General features: G+C 33.0%; 1 protein-coding gene and 1 pseudogene across 2 annotated transcripts; one reads left to right on the top strand and one right to left on the bottom strand.

Moving 5' to 3' along the window:
- Window positions 1-228: 228 nt before the first annotated feature.
- Window positions 229-3,849, top strand: LOC120177182 (annotated as a pseudogene).
- Window positions 3,850-6,935: 3,086 nt separating this feature from the next.
- Window positions 6,936-9,932, bottom strand: LOC120177163 (transcription factor bHLH62-like). 2 transcript variants are annotated; one of them, XM_039183388.1, is made up of 8 exons: window positions 8,938-9,932; window positions 8,657-8,851; window positions 8,493-8,558; window positions 8,334-8,402; window positions 8,176-8,247; window positions 7,587-7,766; window positions 7,400-7,499; window positions 6,936-7,313 (listed from the first exon to the last, which is right to left on the bottom strand). In XM_039183388.1, exons 1-7 carry the CDS (start codon window positions 9,700-9,702, stop codon window positions 7,401-7,403), a joined length of 1,446 nt encoding a protein of 481 aa, XP_039039319.1. In that variant the 5' UTR covers window positions 9,703-9,932; the 3' UTR covers window positions 6,936-7,313; window position 7,400. The 2 variants fall into 2 exon arrangements, with proteins under 2 accessions (XP_039039319.1, XP_039039320.1); XM_039183389.1 differs by having other exon boundaries at window positions 7,587-7,763.
- Between the last annotated feature and the right edge of the window lie 2,373 nt (window positions 9,933-12,305).

Below are 12,305 nucleotides of genomic sequence, written 5' to 3'. Positions count from 1 at the left end.
TATTTAATATTAATTTTACGTTAGAAACAAACTAAAGTGATTTTAAAAAATCATATCAAACGGACCTAAGTCTTTGTGATTAAATATTTTCGAATTAAATAAAAGGAGAATCTGGTAGCATCATAACCCTTCAAAAATCATTAAGCCCCGATCAAGTTTATCCCTCAAGCCTTTAGTTGGAAGCCTCTAGAACCTACACTCTCTCAGAAAATCCCTTTCTTCGCTATCCACCTGGTCGCTTCTCAAAGCTTTTCGTCCAGGCTCTCGTATTCAGTTTCCACGCGCTCATTCTCTAGCTTGCTCTAGATTACTCAAAATGGATGAGGATTTCGATATCCCGGCGGCGGACGATATGATGAACGACGACGTGGATCTCCCTGACGAGGCTCCCATTATGAAGGTCGTAGAAGAGAAGGAGATCGGAAAGCAAGGCTTGAAGAAGAAACTTGTTAAGGAAGGTGAAGGTTGGGAGAAACCTGAAAGCGGCGATGAAGTTGAAGGTATAAATTATACTTCTAAACGAGGAAGCTAATAGAAAAATAGAAATACAAATTAAAATGAAAAAAGTCTCTTCTTAAAATGCTTTGGTTGGAGTCTGATTCGTTGTTGTTGGTGCAGTTCATTATACGGGGACGTTGCTGGATGGAACTCAGTTCGATTCGAGCCGTGATAGGGGGACTCCTTTCAAGTTCACTCTCGGTCAAGGCAAGTCACTTTCGCTTTTAAAAATTTCTGTAATCAATTTTAATCTGTTGTGTAATGAATTTGGATGGAAAATGGTGAAGCTGGAAATTTAAGTTTGATCTTAGCGTTTTGCATTATTAACTAGCATGAGCCCAAAGCATTTGTTTTGAGTAACATGTGGGACTAATATTAAAACCTTGTCGAATTTCTGCAGTAAAACATGTATTCCTGCTTATTAAGTTTCTGATTATGGCCGAGTGTTAAGAACTTTCTCGTTTGGGATGTAATAAAGGAGGTTATGTGAATCTTCGTGTTTGTTTCGTTTAGATATTGGTAGCATGAAATATCAGTTTCATAGTTTTTTTACTTTAGTTAATTTGGTTGATTCTGAGTTGTTTTTTATGATAATGTATGGGTATGATATTGTTATGGTCGGTTATGGTTGAATGAGGGCCAAACCACGGTAATTTCAAGATATGTCGAGCATGAGAAGGGTGTTGCATTTGAAATTTGATACCTTCATTGCAAAGTTTCTGCATATATTGGACTCTAAGGGATTTTGTTAATGAGAAATTCTTCTAACTGGTTTTGCGCAATAATATGAATTTTCTACTTTCTTTTAATGTTTGCAGGACAAGTTATTAAAGGGTGGGATGAAGGTATTAAAACAATGAAGAAAGGAGAAAATGCTATTTTTACCATCCCTCCCCAGCTGGCATATGGTGAGTCTGGCTCACCACCAACAATTCCTCCTAACGCAACCCTTCAATTCAATGTTGAATTGATATCTTGGACTAGCGTCAAGGATATTTGTAAGGATGGTGGATTATTTAAGAAGATACTGACTGAGGGAGAGAAGTGGGAGAATCCAAAGGACCTTGATGAAGTGCTAGGTATTATACTCTTTCCCTTCTTTTAATATTTATAATAATATTATTTCTGTATGAGGGGCTGTTTGATTGAACTAGGTTTAATAATGGGTTTGTATCTTAAATCCAGTTAAATATGAAGCTAAGCTCGAGGATGGAACAGTGGTTGCAAAAACTGATGCCAAGGAGTTCACGGTTAAGGATGGTTTGTATTGCTGATGCCGTTTTTCTTCAGTTATCTCGTTTTTTGTCTTGTGCAATTCCTTAGTTCCCGTGGTTGCTTCTATGAATAGGTCATTTCTGTCCTGCATTGTCTAGAGCTGTTAAAACTATGAAGAAAGGGGAGAAGATACTTCTCACAGTGAAGCCACAATGTAAGTTATTAATTTCATCTAAAGAATGATGGTATGGTTTTTCTTTTTGTTAACCCTATTTTCCATGATAAAGATGGCTTTGGTGAGAAGGGGAAGCCGGCCACTGGTGCTGAAGGTGCAGTGCCTCCAAATGCCACATTCCAGATTACCCTGGAGCTGGTTTCATGGAAAACTGTCACAGAGGTCACTGATGACAAGAAGGTTATAAAGAAGATGCTGAAGGAAGGAGAGGGATATGAACGCCCGAATGAGGGGGCTATTGTCAAAGGTTGGTGTTATATTATGAGAAAGAAATTGCAGTTCTCTGCATGCAGTATGCTAGAAACTCGTCATCCAAAATATGATTTGTATAAACCCTTTTCCAGTGAAATTGATTGGGAAACTACAAGATGGTACTGTTTTCTTAAAGCAAGGTCAAGCTGAAAGGAGAAGAGTTGTTTGAGTTCAAGACGGATGAAGGTAATGAACTAACAAATGTCACCCTCCTCTACTCACAGACTCTAGGTCAATGATTTTAGCTGAACATTCTCTTCTGAACTTTTCTTACAGAGCAAGTCATTGATGGTCTTGATAAAGCTGCGATGACAATGAAAAAGGGTGAAATAGCACTGCTGACTATTGCACCCGAGTATGCTTTTGGGTCATCCAAGTCGAAGCAGGACCTGGCTGTGGTACCCCCTAACTCAACCGTGTACTATGAAGTTGAGATGGTATCATTTGTTAAGGTTAGTGGATCAGTGTGCATGGGTGATTTTAGTTCTTTGTTGTGTATCTGCAAGGTACCTATTTGGGAGAATTAAAAGTGGTTTTGATAATTTGCTTTTGCAGGATAAAGAATCATGGGATATGAACACCCCAGAAAAGATTGAAGCAGCAGGTAAAAAGAAGGAAGAAGGAAATGTATTGTTCAAGGCTGGTAAATATGTGAGAGCTTCTAAGAGATATGAAAAGGTATACAGTATGATGCCAATTGGGTTGTGAAAGTTTTGTCTTCCTATACCTTGTGATTTAATTGGTGTTCGTACATACAGGCTGTAAAGTACATTGATTACGATACATCCTTCAGTGAAGAGGAGAAAAAACAGACCAAGGCATTGAAAGTTGCTTGCAATCTGAACAATGCTGCTTGCAAGCTGAAGCTGAAGGATTATAAGGAAGCTGAGAAATTATGCAGCAAGGTTTGAACCTTGTTTCACAACTGCCATTATAACAATAGCTAGATCTTGTAGTAAAATCAACTGTTGCATGTTATTCCTATACAGGTTCTGGAATTAGAAAGCTCGAACGTGAAAGCCTTGTATAGAAGGGCTCAAGCTTACATTCATCTTACGGACCTAGATTTAGCGGAGTTTGATATCAAGAAAGCTCTTGAACTTGATCCTGATAATAGGTAATTTGCTTTTATAGGCTGCTGTATTTTGCTGTCTGGCATTGTTGGATGTCTCATTTTCTAAATGTCTGCTATTAGGGAGATTAAGATGGAATACAAAGTTTTGAAGGAGAAGATTAAGGAGTACAATAAGAAAGAAGCCAAATTCTATGGCAATATGTTCGATAAGATGAATAATAAAGTGGAGCCCGCCAATGTAAGTGTTGAAGTGCCGGTAGGGATTTTTGCCATACTTTAATGAAGTGATTGATTTACTTTTGTGTTTTTGCTGCAGAAATCGGCTGCCAATGAAGCCGCACAAGTGAGCATAGATAGCAAGGCATAAGTGGTGGCCATGGGACAATTGGATGATGGCATCAACAGTTAATGCCTAGTTTTAATTTGTTTCAACTACTACTTTTTATTTGTAGGACACACGTGTTTTTGACAACCGAGAATTGGATTATAATGGATTCTCCTGTCTTGGGCTTGAGGATTGTTGACGTGAAAACTGTTTGTGCTTAATATTGCTGAAAAAAATAACCATATTCAATACAAGGAGATCGACCAACGTTTGGGAAAACTTTAGACTTGCTCTTGTGCTTGATACAGTTGTGTGCTAATGTGACGGTGGTTCACTGGCTTGCGAATATCTTCTATTTTGAGCCAAAACAAGATTTGTCAGATTGGCAAAGAGTCTATTTTATGGTTTGGAACTTGGGTATGCTTTGGTAATCTCTTCTTTTTTCCTCGGGGGTAAGGAAATCAGTAGGAATGGCGGGGAACAGCAAATCTCCATTCCTCGTAAACAAGTGAGTTATATATCTGATCTTTCAATTTGAATAGTAAATCGTGATTGGTAGTTAAACATTCATCAATCGACGCTATAATATTTTGTCTTCATAAGGACAGACGACAAATGGTTGAGAAATTTTATAGTGATTGGTCCAACGTTCTGGCTTCTGAGAATGTTTTTTAGTATAGTGATATAAAATGTTATGCTCTATTATAAGATAAATATTACATCAACTGTAGATTGAATTAAGATACAGTCAATAGACTGGCTTTAAGTCCCCAAATAAAGAACAAGTGTTCTATAGCATGATTTTCAAGATTATCTTACAGCTTATCGGATGAGTCGGAAATAAAATGCTTTTTTTTCTTTTTTATTTTGCAATGAATTTGAAAAGTGTAATAAAGAAAAACAAAGTATATTTCCTGCAATAAAGAAAAAAAAATAAACAACGTGATACTGTAAACTTTCCACACACACAAATAGAAGGCAAAAGAAAGAAGTTTTGAAGTGCAGAAAAAATATGAACACGCTTACTGTTGGAGGGCATGAAGTTGTGCATCGGTTGGTGAAACAAATCATGGGAGGGATGGAATGGGATGCTGCTAGTCCCGTTCCTTTTTCACACCCAGTTAATAATAATAATTTGGTTGTCACCTAACCTACGATTATTTCTTTAAAAAATGATTGAATTTAATAAAATATCGTTAAACAATTTAAAAAAATTAAAATCACCTGTTAAATTTAACTTTTGTGGATAAAAAATATCATTTACTTTTAAAGTTTTCGACTTGAATTTAATGAAAGATTTGATATAACTATTGAACATCAAAAGATATAACAAAATTACAAACAAAGTTAGTTTAAGTGGTAAGCAGTTTGATTCTGCTTAAACAATGCATCAGGTTTGAGTAATTGTGTATGTAAAAAATTCCTGTTGGGAGATTCACCCACCAAAATCAGGTGTGCGACGCAGATCGAACCGGGAGGACAAAAAAATATCATAAAATTAAAGAAAAAAGAATTATCTAAAGAGTGAAAGAAGAGTGAGAATTACTATGTTAATGGGAGAAATACCCTAATTAACCATATAATATTCCCTAAAATAGCAACAAAATGGGCTCCTGACTCTTGAGGAGGTATCTGTCCTCATTACAATCGCTTAAATATTAAAAAAAAAGGTTAATTAGGTGTTGTGGAAGACTCTGAAACGGCTTTATCTTTATGTGGTGAGCACATGGATTTGGGGATTTGATTTAGACTATGCACCAACAAATTCCCATAAAAAACTTGGATCAATACAGCCATAATGCTAGTCATGTAGACCCGTTAAAAGACTTTAAACTTAATTCACTGTTAAAAGGTACGGCGGATATAAAAATTTATATTGTGTATGAATCTAGAAAAAATTACATTAAAAGTATAAAGAATATATATATAATATATAAAAATTTAAACTTTTAAGGGTACGGTTGCACCTCAACTTCTCCGTATTTTATATGTAAGTGTCGCATGAACCAACTTATCTTTGATGTCATAAATTCGAACACCAACGATCGTATCATGATAATTTAAACGCATATTATTTTATAATCACCTTGACTTAATAAAAAATATTATTAGTATTAATTTTATTTAGAATAAACTACACATTTAGAATCTAAACTATTAGTTTTGATATGTTTAATACTTAAACTTTTAATCTTTTCAAAATCATACCGAATGTTTAACTTTTGTTTTGTTTTATTTAATACCCACTGTTAAAAATTTAACATGTTTAGTATCTAAATTATCAATTTTGATCCATTTTAATCCTCAAACTTTCATTTTATTAATAAATTTAACGTTAAGTTTGAAACAAATATACTAAAATAAACAAAAATTAACCTTTATATATGATTTTGAAAAAGTTAAAAATTTAGATATTATAACAAACTAAAACTAATAATTTAAGTATTAAACACATAATTTATCCTTTATTAAAAAAAAACCCTTTACAGTGACAAAGACTGTCACGTGAACATCTTCCATGGTTTACTTTTTCGTCTTTCCGGTAATTGAACGGAGTCTAATCTGCAAACCCAATTATTGACCCTTGAATTAAATATTGAATAGAAAACGAAAATTAAAAAATGATTACCCATTTAAATTTGCATGAAAGCATTTTTCCAATAAAAATACCAGAATCCCACTAATTATTATCCTTATTAATAAATTAAATAATACTAATTTTGAAAGTAGGTGAGGATGATTCATTGGGTGTAGTCAGAATCTCACCAATGCCAACCTGGGATTACTTTGATGCATCAAACAATATAAGATAAAGTATCAAGTTAAAACAAAAGTAATATATATAATCAAATGGGTGGTTATAACTTTTTAATCTTCCGGTTATGCTTAAATGAATTAATTTTTTTTTCTTTTATTTTTTTCCACAATAAAAATGGAAAAGAAGAAAGGGACATAAGGACCTATCTTTGTTTTAATGATGAAAAATAGGGGAAAGTTGCCATGAATTAAGGGTTGAAGCCAGCTAAGCTCAGCTATTAATGTCTTAGTTAACACTTACAAACACTACCAACAACCAATTAATCTAGTTGGATGAGATACTAAGTCTCTTAAGCAAAGTATCAGAGATTCAAATCTTGATATTTGCAAATAGAGCAAAACTTGGTTTGGAGGATTGCCTTTGTCTCTGTAGTATCCGATCTGGATTAGTTGGTTAATTGATCGGATATAAGTGATTAATTAAAAAAAACACTTACAAACACTTATGGGAAATCTTTGTTTTCAAATTAAGATTATGTCTCAAATTAATAAAGTTGAATGTTCAATGGTGAGGAAAATCAAAGCTGCTTAATTAGAATCAATTGATTAAAATACTATATCTTACAAATGTTGGTGCACTTTTGCTATAAATATCTTTGCACCATGAATACACAGATTTTACATTGGATTAATTGGTAAGCGAAAAAAATAATTACAAGTTCAAAAAGAGAACCCTGAAATTAATATAAAAATATTAGGGAAAAGGGAAAACAATCCTCCACTTTAAACCTAAGCACAAATGGGTATTAGCCTAGTTATGATATTTGATGCAGTGGTCCAATGATAAGCTCATTTTTTGTATATACAGCAGCAGTTCTCTGCTTTAAACCTTCAATCCAGGACCAAAGAATGGTGTAATTAGAGCTCAACTTTCATGTCAGACACTTGATTTAACCCTGCAATTACAAGAATAATCAGCCGTTAATTAATCAGTCCAATATAATTGGTTTCTTAATTCACAATTCTTTGATTCTTTACTTACCCTAGAAGTTTTGTGGATGTAATGCCATTTCTTGGTTCTGATTTTGGCCAAAACCCATCTGAACTAGGGTTTCCAGGTCACCTTCACAAAACGCTGGGTACTGAAACATTTTGACACAATTTTTTTGATGTTTAGGTCTATGAAATAGGAGAAGATGAAGGTAGATTAACTATGAAATGAAATTCACCTCAGGTACAGTGTCAATAAACTCGTTAATTTGAGGCAAATGGGTGTTAAGCTTGGGGCAGATGGCAGTATTGCCCTGTAATGGTGGATTTTGCTGAGGTTGGTGCCCTAAATAGGCTGGTGCTGATGAATTCATTGGGAACATTTGATGCTGCAAAGTGTTGTTTGATTGAAATACCTGCCAAAGAAAAAAGAAAAAAAGGGTAATTCCAATTCAAAGATTTGAAGCATTATTTATTGGGAAAACTATATCTTTAGTACTCCAACTATCGCTTTGTTCCGTTTTAATCATCCAACTATTTTTTATTTCAAAATCATACCTAAAATTACATTTTGATTTCCTTTTTGTCATCCACCGTTAAGTGATGCTGACATGTCAACATAAGGTAATGTTACATCATCATTAAAGATAAAATTATGTCATTTTTAATGGTAGATGATCAAAATTAAACTAAAACATAACATTAAGTATGATTTAAAAAAAACAATAGTTGGATAAATAAAATGTAACAAAAATGACAGTTGATGTACTAAATATGTAGTTTACCATTGTTTATTCTGAAAAATGAACGTAAGAGCTTTAGACTTACATCCTTTGACATTAAACTCTCCACGTTGAAGTCCAGCCTGGTATTTACTGAAGCTAACTTCATTGAGAGGAACTGCCAATAAAAAATAAAACCATGAAAACTTGTATACCAAGAAATTGATCACCACACGTTCATCAATAAAAACTTAATAATCTCACCTCAACTTGTCGTTGCAATGATTGAACGTAGTTTATAATTTCGTCCAGCATCAAGGCTTTCCCAGCAACCTACAATTTGAAACCCCCCAACAACCCTTTACTTTTAAGAATTAAAGCAATCGTTTTTTTACATGATTTAGAACAGATTTTGTTTCAGACCTTGCTGCAACCTGGAACAAGATTTTGCAGAAGCTTCATTCTCTCACTGATTTTCTCCCTACGGACCTGATCAAAGTGACAAATATTGATAAACCAGTGTTAATGCCAGAAAGCCCAGATTTTTAAAAGAAACAAAAGAGAAGCGAATTACGTATGATTCTCACCCTTTCAGCTAAACTATGGCTGTCGGTAGCTTGACCTCTTCTTGCTCTAACATGAATATAGTCCTTGGGAGGCTCAGGAGCCTTTGTATTGCTTCCTTTGGCATCTTCCTCTGCTTTACCAGAGCCATTTTCGTTTCCATTGCTTTCGGATAACTTGCATCGTTTTTCGTTTGATGCTTCGTTAAGTTCAATCACCTGGAAACAGATAATTACAGAATGTTAAAGAGAAATTTATCTTCAAAGAAAGATAAAATTTGGAACTTATTTTTTAAATTATGTACTTTTGAAGTATTTGGTGATGGGGATGGTGTAGTTTCCTTCGTTTTTGCCTTGGGAGCGGCTTTTCTTTTCCTGGAATTAGAACCTTTCAAGCCAGGCTCAGGATTTTGATCGGAAACGGTGGATTCCTCTTGAGAATTGGCTAACTCGGATCGTTCCTGCAATGGGGTGTTGTTGTTACTGCTGCCGATTTGAGATGCCATTGCTTTTATAGCAGGACTACTGGAAACACGCGGTAGACTGGCGTTTGGTGCCAACGGATTAGATCTATAAGCTGCGATTTCACCATTGTCTTTGAGTCCAAACTGAGTCGTTCGAACATTAAAACTCCTGCTTCCGAAGCAGGAAAATTTCGCCGCTCTCTCCGCAAATCCAGGATCAGCTGAGAAATCTGCCACACCGGAGTTCAGCCCCGTTGATTTTGGCAATGGCGAGTTCAATTTAGAAGCCGCCAACATAGGCTGAGAATGGTGGGGGATCTCACCAGAGTTACCAATGCTCCCCAGTTTCCCTATCAGTTCCCCGATCATTAAGCTCTCACCGGAGATATTGCAATTCGAAGCAGCCGGGGAAGACACCATGGAACTCAAGGCTGACTCGTACTGTAAACCATACTCTGTGGTCGGGAAACAATATTGAGACTGAATTTCCATGGCTGATGACAGCGATTGCCAAACTGACATTGGCGACGACGATAAAGACGACCCAAACTGCAATGGCGGAGCGTGCGGTGGGATTCCCGCATTAATGAAAAACTGGTTCTCCATTCAACGTGAAAATCCAGATAAAAAATGGGAAATTTGAAGCAGAAAAGAGAGGAGGTTGAGGATTGATATTTTTTTTGTATTTCCAAAAGTAAAATAAGTTGGAATGAATGAAGTGTGGGATCAAAATGATTGCTTTTTTTTTTCCTCGTAAAAGAAAGGTGGTTAGAGAGGAAAGGTAAGGCAGAACACAAATTTGGTGAAGAAATGCAAAGAGCAAAGGGGTAGAATTGGGTTGGGCTGCCGTGGAGTTATATAGGTGTAAACAATGCTTCATTGCTCATTGTTTGACCTTTCTTTTTGCAATTATTAGAATGCTTTTCTTCATTTTCTTTTGATAAATATTTTATAATAAATAATAATGCATTCTAATATCAAGATTCCTCTTTTTCTCTGTTGAGGAGTTTTATAGTACTTATTAAGATTAATCTAATTACTCGTAGATTAATAAATTTAATTGATATGATTAATTATCACTTAAAGTAATTAATTTTTAACTCTAATAAATTATATGGTATCTATCAATGATGATATTAAAGAGTTGTAGCTTCTCAAGGGGTGTAAAATTCTACAAAGATGTTATGCGCGGAGAGAATTTTTTCGTCTATGTTTGTAAAAATATCTTTTACAAATCATTTATTTATTTTTACAAATCATTAATTAATTTATCAGTGTAATATCATTTGCATTTATGTATTATATGTATAAATAAGTATATATATTTTAAAGTTTAAGAACTAAGTAGAACAAGATCATAGTTTGATGAGGTATAGAATATTTTTAACGTTTAAAGACCAATTTAGAAATGGGGCTATGGTTTGGGGAAATTTTGTGCAATTATATCAAAATTAAATTAATATTTAAATTTAAAAAATATCATAAATGATAAATTTAAAATTATTAAAAAAATGAACAATTTTTACAAAAAAAGTCTTTGACGCTCATTACCTTGAGTTTACTACTATTTCTTAAACATGTTTTCAGCAACTCCAACTAACGAAAAAAACAGAGATTTTTTCGATGAAAATATTTAATTTTTTATAAGACTTTACAAATATTTTAAAATTTTATTTTTAATAATTTATCACTCTATAACTCCTATATTTTTTAATTTTATCATTTTTAATTTGAATTTTTATAATGTTTTATTTTTAGTAATCTTGTAATATTTATATTTTTGAATAATATCTTAGTTTTTATTTTTTTTAAAAACTGAATGACACATTAGATTTTTTATACAGTCAATTAAGTTCTTGAACTTTAAAAAAATATTTTTTATTTTTTTAATTTTGATAAATTATATGAGTAAAATTCACCTTTAAATCACTAACGTTTATGTATTATATTATACATGTAATAAAATTTATTTATAAACATAATAATTATTAAAAAAGTACTATACAAATTTAGGACAAAGATCTTGGTTTGATGAGGCTTATATTTCTTGAACCATATATCTTTAGTCTAATTACGCATATGTCGCTTGTTAAATCGTAATCTTTTTGTCCATGTCTTGCATTTATTAATGAAAATAACTCGTGCATGTACAAATGATTAATCTTTCACTTCATGGTATTAGTCGTTTGACGTATCCAAACCATTGAATAAAATATTAATTGGATTAGAGTTTGATTTGTTGAATAAAAAAATATAATATACTTATCTATAAAATTAATTCAGTCCTTATATTTTATTTTTTAATTAATTTATCCATTTATGGATTTATTATATTAGTATATTAGTCCAAATAACCATCCCTTATTAATTAATGTGTTGAAAAGAAGTAGAATATGGTATGATTTCGTTGTAGTGGTGGGTTTAAAAATAGAGTTAATATATATATATATATATATATATATATATATATATTAACAACCTAAAATGAATATACATAAATAAAATTTCAGGAAGAATACAAGTAATAAAATAAATAATTAGCGGAAGAAAATTTAAATTTTAAAATGAAAAATTATTGAAACTAACCATAAGGTGGATCGGCGTTGATTCTTTGTAATCAAATTGCACATGTTAACCAAAAATTGAAAAGAAAAGTTAGGAGCGGAACATGCGATGGTATGTAAATAAAAAAAAGGGGGTAATGGTACACGCATGAATCCCCCATGGCCAGGGAGTTGAGATGAGTGCATGCATGATGAAGTAAGTCTAGCCTAGCAATAGCATTCCTCCTACTGTCCTAACGTTGTAACTTTGGTTTCCTTGTTTTTGACTTTTTTTGTTTCTAATTTTATCTACTTCTTTCTGTCTTTGACCCAACCCACCCTCTACTATTGCCTACTTGACATTTTTTGTTATTAAATCTAATACCATTTTTTATATAATCCACAATCTCAAAGATTTTACTCAACTTCTATTATTAAATAATTCATTTATCTACATTGATTTAAACCTATTAAGAATTCTCGGTGATAAAAGAGAATATTATTCTCATTAAAAGTTTTGAGTTTAAGGTGGAGTATTGTGCGATATTTAATAACTAAGAAAGATTTTTAACATATACGTTCTTGCAATCATTCTGAATTATTAAAAAAATTAAAAATATGAATTCGAAATGACCTAATTTCGATATGATTTGGGTTCGGGATAAG

This window comes from Hibiscus syriacus, unplaced genomic scaffold (assembly GCF_006381635.1).
Source record: "Hibiscus syriacus cultivar Baekdansim isolate YM2019G1 unplaced genomic scaffold, ASM638163v2 tig00112285_pilon, whole genome shotgun sequence".
In the NCBI taxonomy this organism is placed as follows: Eukaryota; Viridiplantae; Streptophyta; class Magnoliopsida; order Malvales; family Malvaceae; genus Hibiscus; species Hibiscus syriacus.
The sequence above is the reverse complement of the archived record's forward strand: the minus strand, read 5'-3'. Positions and strand labels throughout refer to the sequence as shown.

Coding starts and splice junctions, on each gene's coding strand:
- LOC120177163 (XM_039183388.1), bottom strand. CDS start 9,702: ATGGAGAACCAGTTTTTCATTAATGCGGGAATCCCACCGCACGCTCCG. Junction 8,852..8,937: donor CATCACCAAATACTTCAAAA/GTACATAATTTA, acceptor ATCTGTTTCCAG/GTGATTGAACTTAACGAAGC. Junction 8,403..8,492: donor TTGTTCCAGGTTGCAGCAAG/GTCTGAAACAAA, acceptor TTCAAATTGTAG/GTTGCTGGGAAAGCCTTGAT.